The following is a 19,841-nucleotide window of genomic DNA, read 5'->3' as shown; positions in this document are numbered from 1 at the left end:
AGTATTTTGGGATATGATCAAAAGATTTATTACTTTAATTGGTCTGATAATTGCTGGAGCTGAGTGTGTGGTAAGGCGTGGGTTCATTAGCATCTGGGCAGGATTCCCATGATTCAATGCATCCCTGCTTTTCTGGTCCCCAGAGTTCCAGATGCGGTTCTCACCATTCTTCATTCTTTATGCTAATCCTATTCCATCTTTCTATGCAGTTGAAGGCTAGAAGTTGTGGCTCTCTCTGTTCTTCATTCTGTAATACAAATGGAGATGTCTGAATCTTGTCACCCACTTGTCAGGAGGCATCTCAGGTGTGTCTCTCCCAAATCCTTCATGTTGTTCTCTATAAGTAGCCTTTTCTCTGATCGGTTTTGGTTCCAAACAGAGATGGGGTGGGGTGTCCTTCAGGGGTGCACAAGCTAGATACTATGCCCTGGTTCCCCAAAAACACAGAGCTGGCTAGTATCAACAATAAAGATGTGAAGTGAAGTCTGGTACAGCTGGAGAACGTTCATTCTTCATTCTTTTTAATTAGACTCAGGAAACTTTTCATCAGTTTGGATCTCTGATTGGAGCAATAGCACCATACAGCTGCAGTTCACACTGGCCACATCTCGTCAGTGGGTGGTTGACTGTATCAGCTGCCTTCTCTGTATACAAGGTGAGAGACCATTGCAGTATAAGTAATTCTTCAGCTTCTTTCACTGTTGTAATGTCCATTTTCTGCCTGTCTAGTTCTTTCTGTCTGTCTGTTGGCACTTAGATAACAGAGTGGTGGGCATCTTGTAAATAGCTCATTAGAAGAGACGATTATGATGTGTAAAGAGTGTGGCACACTTCTGGGAACTGTACAAATAATAAATGGTCTGCACCAGGTAGATAACTGCTCAGTTCCTTGGGCTTCTCTACACAGGGACACTAAGGAGAGTTAATCAAATGAACTAAGGTGTAAATTTTAAAGTGTCATTAAACACGTGTGGATGCTCTGATTCTGAATGAAAATGGCCCTTCTTAATTTAAGTGAATTACATGAATTAAACTAACCTGAAAAGGCCCTTTAATTCTAAATAAGTGTGTCCCCAGAGGTGTTTAATGAAGTTTAACTAATGCAGTTTGAAAATGAATTTGATTAGCTTTCTTGACTTCTCCATGTAAACAAGCCCTTGGTACTAAACATTTTCATTCTCTTTACCTGCCACTGGCTGTATTGGAGGAGTTTCCTGGAATAATTCTTTAAACAAAAGTTCTTGCAGCAGCCCTCTGTCATGAGCATTCAAAGCTATTGGAGTAAGTGTAGGCCATTTTCCCCTTTGTGAAAGAGTGGGACAGGGTAGGCAATCTATGCTTTGCAGGTGCGAAGCGGCACTCAAGCTGATTTTCAGTGGCACTCACACTGCCCAGGTTCTGGCCACCAGTCCGGGAGCTCCGCATTTTAATTTAATTTTAAATGAAGCTTCTGAAACATTTTAAAAGCCTTATTTACTTTACATACAACCACAATTTAGTTATATATTATAGACTTATAGAAGAGACCTTCTCAAAACGTTAAAATGTCTTACTGGCATCATGAAACCTTAAATTTGAGTGAATAAATGAAGACTAGGCACAGCACTTGCTGAAAGGTTGCCGACCCTGGAGTAGGATGTTCTTTTCACTAATGGGATAGATCTTGGTTATTATTTAAGGCCATTTCCAATTAGGGTGACCAGACAGCAAATGTGAAACTCATGCAGGACAGGGGTGGGGATAATATGAGTCTATATAAGAAAAAGACCCCAAAATTGGGACTGTCCCTATAAAATTGGGACATCTGGTGACCCTATTTCTAATTATTATTAATCAGTCCTAAAAACAGTGTTGGTGATTCACAAACAGAATAAGGGATTCCAGTCTTTGAGTGTACAACATAGAAATCCCAGCATTGTTTAGAAGTGACGGATGAGCATGGGTTTCCTGCCGAAGGTTTTGTCCAGCCCCATCTTGAGAGTTTGGTGGAGGGATTCACCTCTACATTGGAACCTCACATCTACCTGCATGAGTTGTACTTGAATGTGAGATTAGATGTAAATAGTGAGCAGAGACACTACTGAAACCAGACACCCCCAGAAAGCTGCTCCAAGCTGAATACGATGCTTGTTCAATCCTGTATCAGTCACAATAACATACCACTACTGTTAACTTTCAGACATTTAGGGTGTAATCCCGACTCCATTATAGTCAACAGGAGTTTTGCCATTGACTTTGATGGGGCCAAGATTTTACACTATGCTGATAACAGCCTAGCACATGGATCCTCCTGTATGAATATCCATGCAGTAGAGGTTCAGTTTCATTAGTCGTTACAGTACTTTTTTTCCTTTTCTCCACTCCAGGCCAGCCCATGAACCTGGGGTCAGCGGAGGAGGAGCTGATATGTCTCCATGGCAGACTAACAGCAGCTCCGGACCCCGAGGCTCTGTTTCAGGCATCTTCCAAAATGGCCAGGGTAACTGACTCAAAAAACTTGTGCGGATGTTCTAGTGACCAGGCACCCTTCATTTTACATTTACACTTTCATGATGCCTTTCTGTACTTGGAGCGAGCTGTGGGTGCGGGGCATTCGTTGCTAGTAACCAGCAAGATGCTTTTCATAGATGTGTGCCATGTGTGCCATGAATGCCATGTAAAATCCAGATTCCACAGAATGTTGCACGCCCATGAAAATGCACACGCAGATGCACACACATGTACCTATCCAGCTATCCATGAGAAAAAACTGTATTAGTGGAACATCAAGCTGAGAACCCATCCAGTCTTCATTCTGTCACCTTGTGGGTTTGCCTATATTTGTGAGCATGCCTCTCTTGACTTCATTGTATATGTTGTAAAAGATGCAGTGTATCTAAGAGAATACAAACTGGAAACTTACCTCCTGCATAGCCGGTACAATGTTGTGCTAACTGTGCAACAGAAGCTTTGCCTCGAACCTGATCTCATTAGTGTAGAATACAAAAATGTAGTATATAGACTATGGAGAGAATTTTAATCCCAAATGGCTAGCTGGACATGAGGCTAATTAACAAATTGTTAATTAATCAGAGGGGTAGCTGTGTTAGTCTGGATCTGTAAAAGCAGCAAAGAGTCCTATGGCACCTTATAGACTAACAGACGTATTGGAGCATGAGCTTTCGTGGGTGAATACCCACTTCGTCAGATGCAATTTGCTGATGCATAGATCTTTCCATAGAAATTAGGCCTCCATTTTTACAAGTGCTGGAGCCAAACATCATTGCAGTCTCTCCTGTTTTTGATTTATTCCCAGGTTGTTAGTGAGTACTTTCCCCCAGAACAGGCCACAGCCTTTATTGAGGCCACAGTGGAAAGTGTGCTGTCTGCCAGCCCCACCTGTGCCACGGCAGCTGGACTGTGGATGAAGGTTATACTGAAGGAGTGTGGAGATGCCATGCTCGATAAGGTAAAGCAGGGAAACTGGAGAGGTTTTCTGCCTAAACTCGAGGCTTTTAGATCTTTGCCCTCATGTGTAATGAACAAAAATCTTGCTGTTTCTCCCCCTCGGACGTAGAGTCGATTCCATCTCTGTTCTCACCCTAAACTAGGCAACGGCAGAATCAATAGCAATAGACAGAGAGAATCCAAGGGAAAAGGAAGATGGTTGGTTATTTATTTGTCTGGCTTGTTGCCACAGTATTCAGCCAAGAAAGGCTTGAAAAAACAGACTCTGGGGAAAAGACAAGAAGACAGAATGACTGGCACTTGGAGGCATCCAGTTCTTAGGAGGCCTATGGCTAAGGGCTACCTGGATAAAAATAGTCCTGTAGTCATTCCCAGTGAGTCTGGAGCCTGAGCTCTTGCCAGGTTTCAGAGCCTGGGCTGCAGCCCGAGCAGGAACAGCTACACTTTTAGCCACATAGTGCAAGCCCCTCAGGCCCAGGTTGACCTGAGCTCTGAAACTCACTACTGTGGGATTTTTTTAGTGTGTAGACATACCCTTTAAGAATAGAAGGAGGGAGGGAGAAAACTATAGTGTCTTTGGGATCCACTATTTATATGCCTTATTCTGGAGCCCAGTGCGGTAGGGCTAGATGAAGGAGCACTCCACAAATCTTCTATCAAGGCTGGTGAAAGGCCTCAGGACAGGAACCCTCGCAGCAGAACTGCCACGTTTGCACAGTGTTTCGAAGATGTGAAGGGCTAGGAATGAATGAGAGGTCGTCACCTGTTCATAGTCCCAGGCATTTGCACACTGTGTTCAAAGCACTTGCATATTTTGTGCTTGTGGTTGTTTATGAACTGTGCATCCTTCGAGGCAAATGGTTGCATTTGGCTGCTTAAATCACACCTGCAAAATCTGGGCAAGCAAAGCCTTCTTTTGTGCATGCCAGCTGGTTTATTTAATGCATAGCTGGGCACCACCACATTAAATTACCTGGTATGTACAGGGAAACCCCGCTCAGGGGCGGCTCCAGGCCCCAGCACGCCGCGCGTGCTTGGGGCGGCTTGTGAGGTGCTCTGCGATCGCCTGCGGGAGGTCCACGGAGCCACGGGTGCCACCGTGCTTGGGATGGCGAAATGGCTAGAGCCGCCCCTGACCCTGCTATAATGCGCCCCGTAATAATGCGTATTTGGCTATAACACGATTGTAAAGTGGCTCCGGCCGCCCCAGGCCAAAAAAAAAAAAAGCAGCTGGAGCGCTGCGGAGCGCAAAGAGAGAGAACAGAGAGAGAGAGAGAAGCTGTGTGAAGGGAGAGGGGCTGGAGTGCCCCCAAAGGGGAAAAAAAAGCAAAAAATGGAATGTGCCTTCCCCACTGCCTCTTCCCACCTGCCCCCGCTTACCCTTTTGGTGAGAAGAGCCACTCTCTCCCCAGCTGCTCCTCTCTCTTCCTCTGCCGTTGCACATCTCCCCTGCTCTCCCCAAGTGTTTCCCTCTCTCACCGCATGGCTGAGAGCTCCCGCTGCTGGAGCTCCACCCTTTCAGTTACTGCGGTGGGCAGTTTGCAAATGCAAGTAGTTTTCTGCCCAAGAGAAATCGACCAGCTTGAAGCAGCCAGCTTGAAATGGTAACCCCTGCTATACGCGACCCCACATTTAGCGCGATCAATTTTTGGACCCTGATCATCGTGTTATAGCGGGGTTTCGCTGTATGTGTGTGTGTCAGTGTTAATTTTTACAGCCAAGTGTAGGCAATTGTTGTGGGTTAAAGTTACACAGACATATTTGAACGTTTGTTTCTTGAGAATTTCTAAAAAATCAGCAAATGTCTAAATAAAGGTTTTGATTCTGTAGAATGAATGGAGAGAAAGAAAAAGGGACATTTCTTTCTGGTTTTGTTCCTTCCAGGTGCCAGCTATTGTGGATATAATATATAGCCACATGGCTACTATCAGGAGGGCAGCTTGAGGCAATTCCTGCTGGAGGCAGTGTCTATTTTAACTCACCATCACCTAGAGGCAGTGATCTCCAGCCTACTCAGCAACCATCTGCCAATGGACAGGTATATACCGCTACCTATTGCATTCATCTTGGTAAAACATGGATCCCACAGCTTTGCTGGGAGATGTAGGAGCTTTATTTAAGCAGCAGACATTTTGGGATAATTCCTGATGGTTAATAGCCTGGGTCTTTCTCCAGGAAGGTCCAAGAGCATGGTAAGGTGGGGTGTGGAGAGAAATTAAGTGTCATTCTGTTTCCATTAATTCATAACTGCTTTGACATCCTAAAGACCTAACTTTACTGGTATAACTGGAGTGTATTGTTAGAAACATCTACTTCTCTAGCAGGGCTGGCTCCAGGGCTTTTGCTGCCCCAAGCAGCAAAAAAAGGGCGGGGAATAAAAAAACCCTGCGATCGCGATGTGCAGCTCTACTCCTTTGCTCTGAGAAGGAGTGAGGGACCAACTGCCCAATTGCCAACGAAGACCCAGATGTGCTGCCCCTCACCATTGCCTGCCCCAAGCAGCTGCTTGCTGGGCTGGTGCCTGGAACCGGCCTGGCTCTCTAGACACCTGAATTGACCTCACTTTGGAAATTAGCAATTGCTGTTGATTTCCTGGTAGCATGACAGCTTCAAGTCAATCCCTGGCTGATGATAAAGAATAGGGCCAATATTGTCATCAGACCGCCGCTTGGTATCGGTCAGGGTGTGGCTGCTAGAATAGAGTTGCTGTCCTTGGGATTTAAAACTGGACTGGAAGCAGATCCATCATTTCATTTAAAGGTCCCCAACTGGGTTATCAGTTATCAGTGCTGGAATCTAAGACCATAAGAACGGCCATACTGGGTCAGACCAAAGGTCCATCTAGCCCAGTGTCCTGTCTTCCGACAGTGGCCAGTGCCACATGTCCTAGAGGAATGAACAGAACAGGTAACTGTCAAATGATCCATCCCCTGTTGCCCAGTCCCAGCTTCTGGCAAACAGAGGTAGGGACACCCTTTGTGAAGGGAACTAGGATGGCCATGAATATTCGTTCTCATAATTGTATGTCCAGTTAGTAGAAATGTGGCTTTTCTTTCATCCACTTGCCTTCCAAACCCTGGATCTTTGGGAGCCACATGCTTAGGATTCCATATTTACTGGGAAGTGGTAAAACAGGAACTGAGATTGGCGCTCTATGTCCTGTCCTTGGAAGTCTAGTATTAATGGTTAGGCTGCAGTAAGACTAGGTCATAACCTAGTTCTGTAACTGGAAACTCAATATTTAAACAGGAGGGCGTTAAAGGAGGACAGTGCTCTAACTTTCTCCTCATAGGCAAGGAGAAAAGTTGGTCTTTACTTAAATAGGACACATTCAGTCTGAGCCACAAAAGTGTCCAGGGGTCACATGTAACTTCTGTTAAATTGCAGTTACACCAGTGAGCTGTGGAGATCTCTGGGGGGAGACCCCTTGCTTGCCACTCAGGTCCTACAGGTCCTAATAGAAAAAATAAAGACGTCAACAAGCCAAGAAGAAAGCATCACCTCAGAGACTGAAACTGACAGGCATTTGGCAGCTGCTGAACCTCTCTCAGTAAGTTAGATGACAGACACGCCTTTCAGGCTTTCCTCTGCCCTGTGACAATCCTGCTGCTGGAAAGCTAGAAGTGTGGTAGAATATTGCTGTGTGGGCACTTCTCCTCTGATGTACTGTTTCCCTGAGTCCAGCTCTGCTGTCTGTGGAACAAATCGCAGTTTTAGAGTATGTGGCTGATTTACTTAATAACATCTGGCAATTAGAGTCTTTGAACCAGGTTGCTCACAGTGCTTTGCAAATATTCCTTAGGACTCACAACATGCCTTGGTAGGTCATACACATTTTACAGATGTGGGAAACTGAGCCACGAGTTAAGGGAGTTGCTTGCAGTCATTCAAGTTACCGGCAGAAGTGAAAATTCAGTACAGCTGATATCAGAAGGGGAGAAGAGGATGTGATGGTGTTGGGAGGAGATCTCATTTTTTACCATGCTCTCCTTTCAGGCAACATGTGCCATCTTTGAGGTGGTGTCAGCACAGCAGTCGAGCAAAGCTGTGCAGGAGCTGCTCCCAGAGTTGTTTCCTGTTCTCCTGCAGCAGGTCAGCGAACCTCAGGACAAAAGATGCCTTTGCCAAGGATAAGCAGCTGGAGCCTATTCCAAAAGACCAACAACATACTGAGGGCAACCCTTGCCGGTAATTAGAAGGAAGGGAGAGAAACAAAGAATTCCAATAGAGTTGTGTGACCTCCCAGGAATTTCAGGGTTATGAGGCACCTTACCATTGCCTGCCCTTAGAGTGAGGAAGTCTTGTCTGTGTCTGCTGTGGGTCAGTTCCCTAAAATGACCAGGCTCTGGCAAAACAAGCACTGCCATCCAGGCCTCCTCAGACCCCAGTCTCTTTGTACAGGTTAGTGATAGGCACACACCAACCCCCGAGTCTTCTGACCGTTCCGTATAGTGTCCAGACCTTTATCCACTGAACACCCACAGAATTACCGGGCGTGCTGTTCCTATGGAACAGTACACACCAGTTTACTTCTTATACTTTAGACTCTATACTTTATACTTTATTACTTATACTCTATAGTGCAAAACACACAGCACTTAGATATATTTATAGGGCAAACAAGAACAGAGATGGTCAAAGAACAGAATTTCCAGTGACAGTGAGAAAGAATGCAAGCAAAAAATGGTTACATGTCAAATGAAATCATAACATGGTCCTAGAGACTAAACTTACCCAACAGGTTAACCTCCTGTCTAAAGATGTTTCTCGCCCAACGTTCTCAACCAAGCCTGATAGTGACCCCGCTGTCCGTCTCGCTGTCCATCTGCTTCCTAAGTGAAAGATGCCAGGGTGTCTTCTTTGTCCCCCAAATATACTAGAGCAAACCTTTGAGGTGTACCCCAAAATTGGGTCCCCACTCCCTGTCTCCTTCCTGTTACTTTTCTTTCTTTGAAGTTCTCACAGTCCTGAACTGAATGTGAACCCTACATGCTTAATTTACATGTAAACAAACAGATGGAGAAACATTTCTTGCCTTAAAGAAAACCATTTTCACCTTTCCTGGTGACTAGTCCTAGACACAGATCATAAGAATGTAATTTTCAATGCATAGACATGGCTCTTTACACAGCATCTGTAGATGTGTTTCACAATGATATTGGTGACATGAGCTTTTATTTGAGACTCATATGGCAATCTTTTAGTGATCTTTTAGCCCCTTAAACCACTGACTCACTCTGGGAATGTCGCCTCTGCAAATTCCTCTGTAATTTTAACTGCGGGGTCCAGATTAACTGGCTGGTGCCACGTAACCTATACTCAGATATGCTCAGGGTGACTCTGAAGAAACTTCCAGAATCATGCAGTCCATGATCTCCCCCACAGTTTGAGTATGTGGCCTTACCAGTGAGAGGTCCAATCTTTCAATTTCTATGCAAATGCACAGAGGCCTAATCCCTCAATCCATCTTTCAACTCTCCATTTCTGGCAGTACTTTTCTGTGGACAGGCCCCACCTCGTCCAGCATGGCTGCCTTAATCACGTCTAATCTCTTGCCCGCTAATCACTAAGAGCCATATATGTGCTTCCCGGTTAAATGGGGTGTCAGTCGAAAGGCCCACATTGTTCTGTCCTTGTGAGTCTCACGCTGCTCCTTTAAGAGTAACCAAAACCAGATCAGGGTTGTTCGCAGGTCCCATTTTACAGAGTCTGATCTCCTGTGCCTGGTTTCCATTTCCTGTCACGGGACTTGCCAGACTTTGGAGGAGTTGTTGCCAGACCTGGGCTTGTTCCTGTATAAATTCCTGAAGGCTCTTTTGCTGTTAAACCTACCAGGCAAGCAAAGGCTGTTTTTCTGCCTGGTGGGATTGTTAGAAGGTCTGTGGGGTCTTCTACACCAGCAGTTCTCAACTGGGCCGGTTTTAGGGGGTCCGCCAAGCAGGGCTGGCAGTAGACTAGCTGGGGCTTAGGGCAGAAAGCTGAATCTCTGAGCCCAGCCAGGCTGGAGCCCTGAGGCCCAGCACCTGCACTAAAGCCCCAGCCCCTGCACCCTGTGGAGTTAAAATCTAGAGCCAGGAGCCCCAAACTCTGATGCCTGGCAGGGCAGAGGCCTGGGAGTGGGCCATGGAGTATTTATAGCTTGTTGAGGTGAGAGGAGGCTCAGAAACAGAAAGGTTGAGAACCCTGTTCTAGACTTCTCCTTGATGCTTCACCACCCATTTCAGTGTGTTCCCTCCATCACCCGGACTGCCAGACCTCTACCCGGCTTCTCCAGCAGGCTCTCCATTTGTATAGATAACAGGAAATCCTGATGAGCCCCAGCTGTGACAGAGAGGGTGTTGCACCCCCACATCTTCTACAAACACAGACCACGTTGAGACTTTCTTGCTTGTAAACACCAACGTGAAGTCTATTTAATCCCCCTACCAATACATAGCACCTTTATCTTGTATCTCAACTTTCTAAACTCTTCTCCAAAATGGGGGGAAGGTGTTTCCACTCAGAGAGCTCACTTTGTCAGGCTCTCCCAGCTTTTGTCTTTCTGTTTCTCTTTGGGTGACCAGACAGGAAGTGTGAAAAATCAGGACAGGGGGTCGGTGGTAATAGGCACCTGTATAAGAAAAAGCCCCAAATATCGGGATATCTGGTCACCCAAGTTTCTTTCTCTGTCTGTTTCCCCTCAAAGGGCTCCTGCCCATGTCCTTTTATACAGTTTCCCTGTTAATGGAATGATTGGTTCCATGACTCACTAGCCCCAATCTGACCTCGTAATCAGCTACACCTCTGTCCAATCAGGCTTTCTGTAAGGAACTGAATTAGTACTAATAGTGACCAGAGTGCTGACTCAAGTGCATACCCTCAGCACTCTGTCACATCATATCTGGAGATACAACCCCAAAATATCCACTAGTGATCACCACATTCTATGCCCCCCAGTTTTGGGTCCTGATCGTGTATCTTTTTTATATCCTTGTACTCTGCTAGTATCCATACTCCTTGCAGAAAGTGAAAAATGACTGCAAAATTTTGTCCCTAGCAAAACTAGTTATATGAGATGTATGAGACAGAAACATACCTCCTGGCATCAAGTCCTTCCAGGGACACTGGTGTCAGGATATTGCCAGTGGATGAACTGTCGATGAACAGCAGACCTGACAAGTAACCTGGGCTTCCTGACTCTGTTCAGGCTGCACCTTCCTACTGATTGCTGCAGTTCTGTGCCTCTCTTTCCCCAGGTTTTCTGTCCAAGCGTTAGAATCTGTGCTTTCTAAAGCTGGGAATGAGAGACTGGTGAGAGTGCTCAGGACCTTGAAAACATGGATTCTGCTTGAAAACCCCAGACTCACCATGAGGAGTGTGTCTGCTGGTGAGGTAAGAGATCTAAGAGGCATGATTTTATCCTTGGGAATCAGTAGCAAATAGAGTGGCTGAGAGGAACCTCCAGTTTATAGCTTTGTGGGGTGCCTGGGTGGAAACACACAGCTCCACCCATAGATATCAGAGCTGTCTGCTCAGAGCAGCTGAGTTTTTGAAGTGTGCAATCGACCCCATAAGCGGTTTTGCCTTCCAGTGGTCTGCTAAGATTTGGACTAATAACACTTGAGATCATCCAGAGCCTCCTCCCTGGGTGAATTCCCCAATGGAAAACTTCAGTCACCGGCACAGCTTTCCTTGCCCAGGTAAGACACAGGGCTCCGAAGAGCAGTTTCACCATTAGACCATTGTCTGTTTGCCTTTCTTTTAAGGAGTTGTACAGTTCAGTTCATAGGAGTAACTGTCATTTTAGATAGTAGACTGGTTCCCCCTTTATATGGAAACCTGACAAGGAACTTCATTCTACCTTTCGGAGTCATTCTCTCGCTGATATTTGTATTGCTGTCATTGCCTATACTAGCTACACAACCACAGGTGCTGGCTGAGAGAGATACAGACAGAGTTTGAAGTACTGGACCTCTTCTGCCAAGTCCCAGTGCTGATACTAACCAACAGCTCCTGGTTTTGGTTTCACTCAGCAGATCTTCGGAATGAACCTAGTGTCCTAATACTATAAAACAAGCAACATACAAATACATTCACATCTGTCTTAGGTTCTCATGACGATTGTATCTGAGTACCTCAAAACTCTGTAATGTATGTATGTATCCCCACAACACTCCTGGGAGGTAGGGAAGCACTATTATTCCTATTTTACAGGCAGGGAGCTGATGCACAGAAGGGCTAAGTGATTTGCCAAGGTCACCCAGGAAGTCTTTGAGGTAGCAGGAATTTGAACCTGGGTCTCCTAAGTCCTAGACAAGTGTGTTAACTGCTGGACCATCCTCCCTTTCTACAGCCCTCCTCTAACATCTGCATCATATTTCCACTTATGCTAAGTAACTATCTTAGGGGCTCATCTGGTTCTAAGGAAAACAATCGATCTGTGCCTGGGATGGGCTGTTCCTGGGCTTTGAGGCTCCTTACAAGAGGCCCCATGGTCCTACTGCACCCTGCCCCAGGAAAGAGCCACAAATCTGGGTCTGTCTAGAGAGGCCTCATGAGAGCAGCCAATCGGAGCCCATCAGGCTCAGCTAAAAGGAGCTGCAGGGCCTTAGCAGGTCAGTTCCTGCCAGGAACTGGAGGGGCAAGAAATTCCAGGGATTGCCAGAGTTTGATTCTGGCAGCATTTGCTTAAGTTGGGTTTGCAGGAAGAGAGTCCTTAAGAACTTGAACCTTGAGGTGAGGTGAAGCTAAAAGTGGCTGGTAGGAAAAAGCAACAATGAACTGAAATCAAGCGGTGCCTAACTACTGTTTACAGGGTCCATGGTTTGGAACCCAGAGTTATGGGCAGGCCTTGGATCCCCTACCACTTACAGTGGCATAAGCCCCAGGAAGGGGACAATGCTTACGGAGAGCTTGAACAAAGAGCAGAATTTCAAGGACCCAGAGTTGGGGCTGGATACACTAGTGAGGGCAATGGGACTGTTCTTGACTAGAACAGAAGGGGTTAATTTGGACTTTGTGACTTAGCCAGAGGCCTGAGCCACAGAAGACTCACTAAGGTCAGCTGGCAGGGTGCACCAGGGGTGAGAAAAGGACTGTGGTACCAGACCTGGCCACTAAGGGGCTCTCAAGAGGTGAGTGGATCCCTATTATAGTGCCCAAAAGGAAAGCTGCATGTTTTTAAGACATTTCTCATTTGTGTGGAATGATAAAGTTAGTGTGTTATGTGCCACGTATCAGAGGGGTAGCCATATTAGTCTGTATCCACAAGACTCTGGCTATAGGAGGACTCCTTGTTGTTTTTAGTGTATTCTATGCCGGCTCAAATTCTATTCCCAATCTTAAGGATCATATTGGTGCTAATGGACATGTTGATTTTATTTCAGCTAATGACTGATCCCATGCTCAGGGAGAAGAAGTTGCTTAAGATTGTCTTACGCATCTTGGAAGAAAGGTCACAGGATAGGAACAGCATTGTCCGTCAGATGGCTGTAAGAGGCCTGGGAAATATAGTCAATGGGGCGCCTGTGAAGGTATGAGAGAATACTGAATAGGATGCAACATAAGTAGAGAATCCAAGGGAAATAATTGCTCAGAGTTTACAGAGGCTGCACACAATGCACTAGGCCAAATTCTGCTCTCTCCCATACCCTAGTCACCTTTTTGCAGTCAATACAGAGCAAGCTGGATCCTTTGGTAAACTGGGCATAAGCAAACAATGTGCACTTTAATGTAACCATATGTAAATGTATACATCTAGGAACAAAAAATGCAGGCCATACTTACAGGACGGGAGACTCTATCCCAGGGAACAATGATGCTGAGAAAAAACTTGAGCCATGGCAGATAATCAGTTGAACATAAGCTCCCAATGCGAAGTTGTGGCCAAAAGGATTGAAATGATCCTTGGAGGCATAAATAGAGGAATCTTGAAGAAGAGTAAAGAAGTTATTTTCCCTCTGAATATGGCACTCATGTGAGTGCTGCTGGAATGCTGTGTCCAGATCAGATGTCCACAATTCAAGAAGGATGCTGATAAATTAGAGGGGATTCAGAGAAGAGTCACAAGAACTATCAAAGGATTGGAAAATATACCTTTAGTGATAGACTCAAGGAGCTCAATCTATTTAGCTTTACAAAGAGAAGGTTAAGGAGTGACTTGAGGACAGTCTATAACTACTCACATGGGGAACAAATTTTGATAATGGGTTCTTCACATTGCAAACAATGGTATAACAAGATTCAATGGAGAAAAAGGAAGCTAGATTAATTCAGACTGGTAATAAGGCGTACATTTTTAATAGTAATTTTAATTAATCATTGGAACAATTTACCAAAAGTTGTTGTGGTGGATTTTCGGTCACTAGCAATTTTAAAATCAAGATTGGATGTTTTCTAAAAGATGTACTCTAGTTCAGAGACTATTTCGGAGAAGTTCTATGTTATGCAGGAGGTCAGACCGGATAATCACAATGAACCCTTTTGGCCTTGGAATCTAAGTAACTAGAAATCTAATAATAGGATTATGCACGTGTATTATGTTACCGAGTTTGGCTCATTGTAGCTAGCACCTGGTCTGAAATATAGCTATAGATCTCAGGAGGGAGAGAGGGTTGATGAAATTCCCACAGCTTCATAACTGCTAAAGAAAAGTTCTTAGAAGTGTGATCAGTGATAAGTTTTCTTTAATGTCGTATGTTTGTACAGGTGAAAAAGTACAAGAAGTTTCTTCTGGACATACTGATCGGGGCCTTACATGACGTTTTCAGTTCTGAAGTGATTGGTGAGAGCATGAAAGCACTGGCCAAAGTCCTGAAGGAGCTGAAAGAGAAGGACATCGGTTCTTCCTTCAAAGACCTCACCGAACAGATCCGGGCCTACTTTGACGATGTATGTGAACAGAACTCTCCAACCCCAGTTCAACCGATCTTGATTATACTCGATTTACGATGTGTGATGTGGACTCCCTGGGCATTGCTCATGTCAGAGTGCAGAGATTTTAGGCCCCAGGGAAGGGAAGTATTTTACGGAGGAGGAGAACATTAGGAGGATGGGGATGACATCCCTGCTCCCACAGTCTCACCCTTCTGTTCGTGATTGCCACTGAGAACCTCAAAGAAAGTCTGAATACTAGATTAGGTAGCTAGATAACCATGAAAAGGGGAGTGCAATAGAAAGTGTTGGGCCTGCTCTATACCGTTTTTATGTGAGAGGTTGGAATGATAATTCTGTTTTGCAGAGAATTTTTGAGATTTCAAATTTTGGTTTTGTTCCTATTTGTGGGAACCCCTCCCCCAAACTTCAGAACTCCTTGTGAAACAGAATTACTATTCTCAACCTAGCTCTGTTGGAAGCCTTGGCCCGGGGCAGTCTGCTCTCAGACTATCCTGGTGCTGGGAACCCAGGAAACTCTGGGAGCTAGAGGTGCCAGGGAGTTGCAAATTTGAGAGCTAGGACCCCCAGGGTCATAGGGTTGGAAGGGACCTCAGGAGGTCATCTAGTCAACCCTCTGCTCAAAGCAGGACCAATCCTCAGCTTTTTTCCCAGTTCCCAAAATGGCCCCCCAGGGACTGAACTCACAACCCTGGGTTTAGCAGGCCAATGCTCAAACCACTGAGCTATCCTTCCCCCCAAAGCTGGGAGCCTGGAAGCCTATGATCCCAGTCAGCCTGCTAGATTGGCTGCCAAGGAGCTCGATGGGTGTACTGGCAAGACACCAGGCAGGTTTCTAAGGACCCTGCCTGGCTTCTGGAGGAATTTCATCAAAATTGAACTGTCTCTAAAATATTTTCATGAATCAGAAAATTCGAATAAAAAATTGGTTAATTAAAGTTTATCTGACTAGCTGTAGTTGCAATCACTTTACTTTAGCGTAGAAGAGACGGCTGTGTGAGGTGCGTGATGGGATTGTCCCTTACTTACCAAGTTGTGGGGCTTTCTTGGCTGTAGGAGAATGATGGTCTTCGCTCAGTGGCCTTTGTCCTATTTGGCATCCTGGCTCAGTTGACAAAGAAAAAATGGAAGGCCTATTTCGCTGAGCAGGTTCGAAAGAGCTGGGTCATACTTCTGCTGCACCTGCAAGACCCAAGCCCAGAGTTTTCAATGGTATGACCAACATTGACTTATTTACTAAGCCAAAGGAATCTTCCTCCCAGTGCCAGGGGAGCACTGCTATTCCTGCTTGTTGTGGAGGCCCAAATTCTCCCCTCAGTTCATTGCCCTCCTGCTGAGTCACTTCCAGCCAGGTTGGTCCATGGCTGCCTCACCAGAATCCAGGATAGGTCATGGGTCTGACCCCTACAGGTCTCTGTTCCTGTCTGACTCTTCACCCCAGGCCCCTGCCTCCCCAGAACAGAGGAGAGACCACAGCTGTGCCTGGTGAAGCAGCTTTCATCTGTATATCTGTTCCCAAAAAGACATTGATGCTACCTCCAGGTTTCAGTGGAAGCTCTCCCCTCTATTAGTCATTCCTGCATGTTTCTGCCAGTCACATCCAGATGAATCCTTTTTTGTCCTGGAATAGATGAGCAGTCACGCAGATGAGTTCCCTTTGATTGAACACAGCACTCGGTAGGGAACAAGTCAATGGTGTGGCGCTCTTTTCAGGAATGCAGAGCTACATTTCACCTCTGTTTCCCGTTTTTGGGACTGAAGAGACTCAACATGCGATCAATAAGCACCTTGGTGGCAGAGCCGAGCTGAAGCCTGAAGAGCTCCAGGTGGACATTTGCAGACACCTTGTGAGTGAGCTGTTGAACTGTAGGAGATTATTGACTGGAGGGTGATGGGAAATGTAAATCTGCCCCAGATTCCCATTTTCCACTTCTACCCAGCCACCTGTTCTTGCTCTTATTTACCTGTGGTTCATAAAAGCATGTGCTGGCAGTCAAAGGGCACTTCTAGCCAGAGAGAGCTCATGTGTCCCTGATTTCCTCTAGGCCAAAGAAAATGCAGAACTGCTGGAGAACTTGTATAGCACAACCATCGCGTCCTTCAGTAGCAGCTGGGAAGGGATCCGGGCAGGTGCCGCCAACAGCTGGTGAGAGATGATGCCCAGTGTCCTTTTGATATTCCCATTGAGGAGACAGAAAAAATCCCACTGTGCAGCACTGAGCTGCCATTAATCTCTCTGTGCCTCAGCTTCCCACCCATAGATGGAGATGTTAATGTCCCTACCTCTCAGGATGGTGGTCGGAGGAATTCATTAGTTGCTATAAAGGGCTTGGGATTGTTGCAGGGAAGCACGGTGCAGTCATTTCGTAGTAGTGCCTGGGACACTGTCACGTAGGGCATGGTTACACTTTGAGCTGGGTATAATTCCCATCTTGATGAGACACACCCGCACTAGCCCTTTGTGCTAAAAATAGAGAGTAGCTGCGGCGGCAGGAGCAGCAGGAGGTTTAACCACCCCAAGTATGATCCCATCCAAACCCCAAAGTCTATTCTCACAGTGGCTGCTCCTCCCACGGCTTGTGCTGCCTTAGCTACATTCTAATGCTAGCGCTGTCAGAGCTAGTGTGGGCCTGTCCCATTGAACTGGGTGTGATACCTCTAGCTCAAAGTGCAGACCTACCCAGTGCTGTTCAGTGCTCCTCACTGTGACTTCATCACTGGGAGGCAAGCAGCCCACCTCCCCATAGCGCCTGCTGTTTCACCTTCCTGGCCACAGCACCTTGTCAAGGAAGCATTAGGTTCCTCCTGTTTGGCCCTGTGGCCTCTTCTCCCTAGCACACCCATGTGAGACAGGCAGGCATTGGGGCTCACCTATCAGTCACCTTGTGAGATCCTGCTTAGAACTCGCTTATTCCTGGCCCCAGTCCTTTGCTCAGACCACTAGACCAAACACTATCTTAGTATGTCTCCAATAACTGACTGCAGTGGCAAGAGGAGCACAGACTGTTTCAAGCAAATGGGTTTTATGTAAACATTCTTTTTAAAAAATGTCTCTCTCATTCTCTTCAGTGTGGACTCTAAACTGCTCTAGCATCCTCTTGCCCACAGCTCACCCTTAGGCCCACAGTAGGAGACCCCAAAGACCTGTCTAGGGGCTGCTAATATCACTTTGCACTCAACAAGGGAAGGTTTTATTGTTATTGTTGTTATTTATTTGACATTGTGTATTTAGGCATCATCCTGGAACACACAGACACTCAGCGTATGAAATGGCTGGACCTGGAACATCTGCTGATGTGTAAGTGATAAATACAGCTGAAGTCCTGCTCATTAATGAGTTATAAAGGAATTTAGCTGACAAGCAGCAGTAACCGATACCACTGGTGCAAAGTGCATCAGCCACACATCAAAGGACAAATTCACTCTTGCCCAGTAGAAAGTCAGCCTTAATTTCCCCTGAAGGAGGAAGCTGCAGAAGGTGTGATATGAGTCAGTGCATCTCCTGGTTGTCCTGGCAATGCCCCCTTCCCAGCCAGTGCTCTCCACACTTTGGGCTTTATTGGCTTTCTGTGGACTCCCCAAGTGAGAAGTAGCCACTTTCTGCTACCCCAAATTTCCCACCAGCAATTTTGCTTCCAGTAGGTGCCCTCTATCATGTGCAAACCAGCTTGGACCTGGCCTGTGTTAAATTCCAGGTTGAGTTGAGCTCAGGCAGTGGCTCCTGAATAGAGCTGGAAAATAACTGAAAAGTGGAAGCTATTGAAACAATGGACTTCCTTCCATTTGCAGCGGAGTGGATGACTTTCTGGTAGAGTCAGGGTCTCCCCACAGTTGGGAGCATGGAAGGGACCCAATGAGGGACCCTAAAGCTTTGTTTGTATTGGAGAGCTGCTGTCGTGTGGTATTCAGAAGTAATAAGTCTCCAGCTAGTTCAGGCACAGGTGACTATATGAAAAGTGAGGCCTATTCATCTCTCATGTATTTTCCACCCCAATAGAAGGACTGAGCCCAGTTTCACATTTTTCCATGTGATCATTCTGCTCAGGTACTTCAAGGTTCTGTGATCACGCTTAGCTGTGATTTGACAGTCTGTTCACTAACGTGATGTCCTCTGTAATTTCAGCTCTCCGGGTCCTAGAGAAAGACCCAAGTCCCACTGTCCAGCTGGTGGCACCTGAGCTCATAAGTGACATCTGTCCTGGCAGCGCTTGGCGAATGAAGCAGAACGGAGACAAACAGAACAAGGCGCTCCAGTGGTATAAGGGCCCTACCATCAATCAAATGTTAATCCCACCCCTTGACCCCGGCAGCAAGATGTGTCATGTGACCCCTCTAAGGACTCCTCCACTGCCATCTACCGATCAGGGTGGGTTTCACCCAATAGGAATGCCCGAGGAAGACTTGACCAATCAAGGGAGTTCGGGGCAGGTGACCTGTCCTTTGTGTGACCCCTCTAAGAACTCCTCCCACTGCCATCTACCGATCAGGGTGGGTTTCAGCCACTGGGGATCACTCCAAGAGGAGATTTGACCAACTGGGGGGAATTCTGGGGTGGGGTGACCCATCCGGAAGTGCTTCATGTGACCCTTCTAGGAACTCCTCTCACCACCCTTTACCAGTTGCGATGGGTTTCAGCTGCAGAGGACTGCCCCAAGAGGAGAGTTGACCAAAACAAGGTAGGTTCTCGGAGGGGTGAACCTCCCAGAAGAGGGTTGTGTGACCCCTCTAAGAACTCCTTCAATGCCCTCTGCCAATCAGAGTGCAGCACATCACCTCATAAGTCCCAGCGCTGGGCAGAGGAGGCCATCTCTTACCAAGAAGACGTGTTTTATGAATTGTGGAAAGGCTGAGAGGAGACATGGACTCCTTTACCACTCCCCTGAGAACTACAGACTTTGTTTTAGCCCCGAGGACCTTTGGGCTTGTATGGATAAAGCGCTATAGCAGTTACAGTTCCGAGGAGGGCCCTTTGACTCGACCATTGATAGATACCTCAGGACCCGACCCCGAACCCTCGTGAAGAACCCCGATGAGTGTGACGACCCCCCCCCCAAAGTGGGAAGATGATCATGGCTTGGGGGAGTCACTGGTGGACAAGGGAAAGACGTTGCTCAGGTAAATGAATGATTAAGAAGCGATGGTCGATCATGGGGGTATAATGGGGTTAGGAATCAACTTGGCATTGCATAAATCTAAGAACAAGCAGAGGGTTGCTTACACTGTTTTTGTCTGAAAATCTCTCAACAGCTCGACGATGCCTTTCAAGAGGCCTTTGAGAACTTACACATCAGTAGCCCTGTTGTGCATCAGCTGTTTTGCTCCTGTCTGAGATCACGGATCTCAAGAGGAAAATCCGGAAAAGGACAAAATAGAAGAATGAACCAGCTCAGAGTCTTTCGTTGTAGGGTCATGGCGTCCATTTTACAGGTGGCTGTCAAGGTTGTGTTAAACCAGGCAATTAATTAAACTTATTTAAATGTGTCCCTATGACTGTATCCCCTCCATACTTGCGTTAGTAAAAG

At 46.3% G+C, this 19,841-nt stretch overlaps 1 protein-coding gene and 1 long non-coding RNA gene across 2 annotated transcripts; both read left to right on the top strand.

Annotated features, from left to right (window-relative positions):
* Positions 1 to 2,458: 2,458 nt before the first annotated feature.
* Positions 2,459 to 5,373, top strand: LOC120394489. Its single transcript, XR_005592313.1, has 3 exons — positions 2,459 to 2,479; positions 3,296 to 3,448; positions 5,332 to 5,373. It is a non-coding gene; the product is annotated as an uncharacterized LOC120394489 (long non-coding RNA).
* Positions 5,374 to 11,106: 5,733 nt separating this feature from the next.
* LOC120394494 (protein maestro-like) lies at positions 11,107 to 15,537 on the top strand. Its single transcript, XM_039518719.1, has 4 exons — positions 11,107 to 11,126; positions 12,813 to 12,959; positions 14,134 to 14,316; positions 15,376 to 15,537. Exons 2-4 carry the CDS (start codon positions 12,816 to 12,818, stop codon positions 15,535 to 15,537), a joined length of 489 nt encoding a protein of 162 aa, XP_039374653.1. The 5' UTR covers positions 11,107 to 11,126; positions 12,813 to 12,815.
* Positions 15,538 to 19,841: the final 4,304 nt, after the last annotated feature.

Source organism: Mauremys reevesii, unplaced genomic scaffold (assembly GCF_016161935.1).
Source record: "Mauremys reevesii isolate NIE-2019 unplaced genomic scaffold, ASM1616193v1 Contig60, whole genome shotgun sequence".
NCBI lineage: Eukaryota > Metazoa > Chordata > Testudines > Geoemydidae > Mauremys > Mauremys reevesii.
Note: the sequence above shows the minus strand (reverse complement) of the source record. Positions and strands in the feature narration are given on the sequence as shown.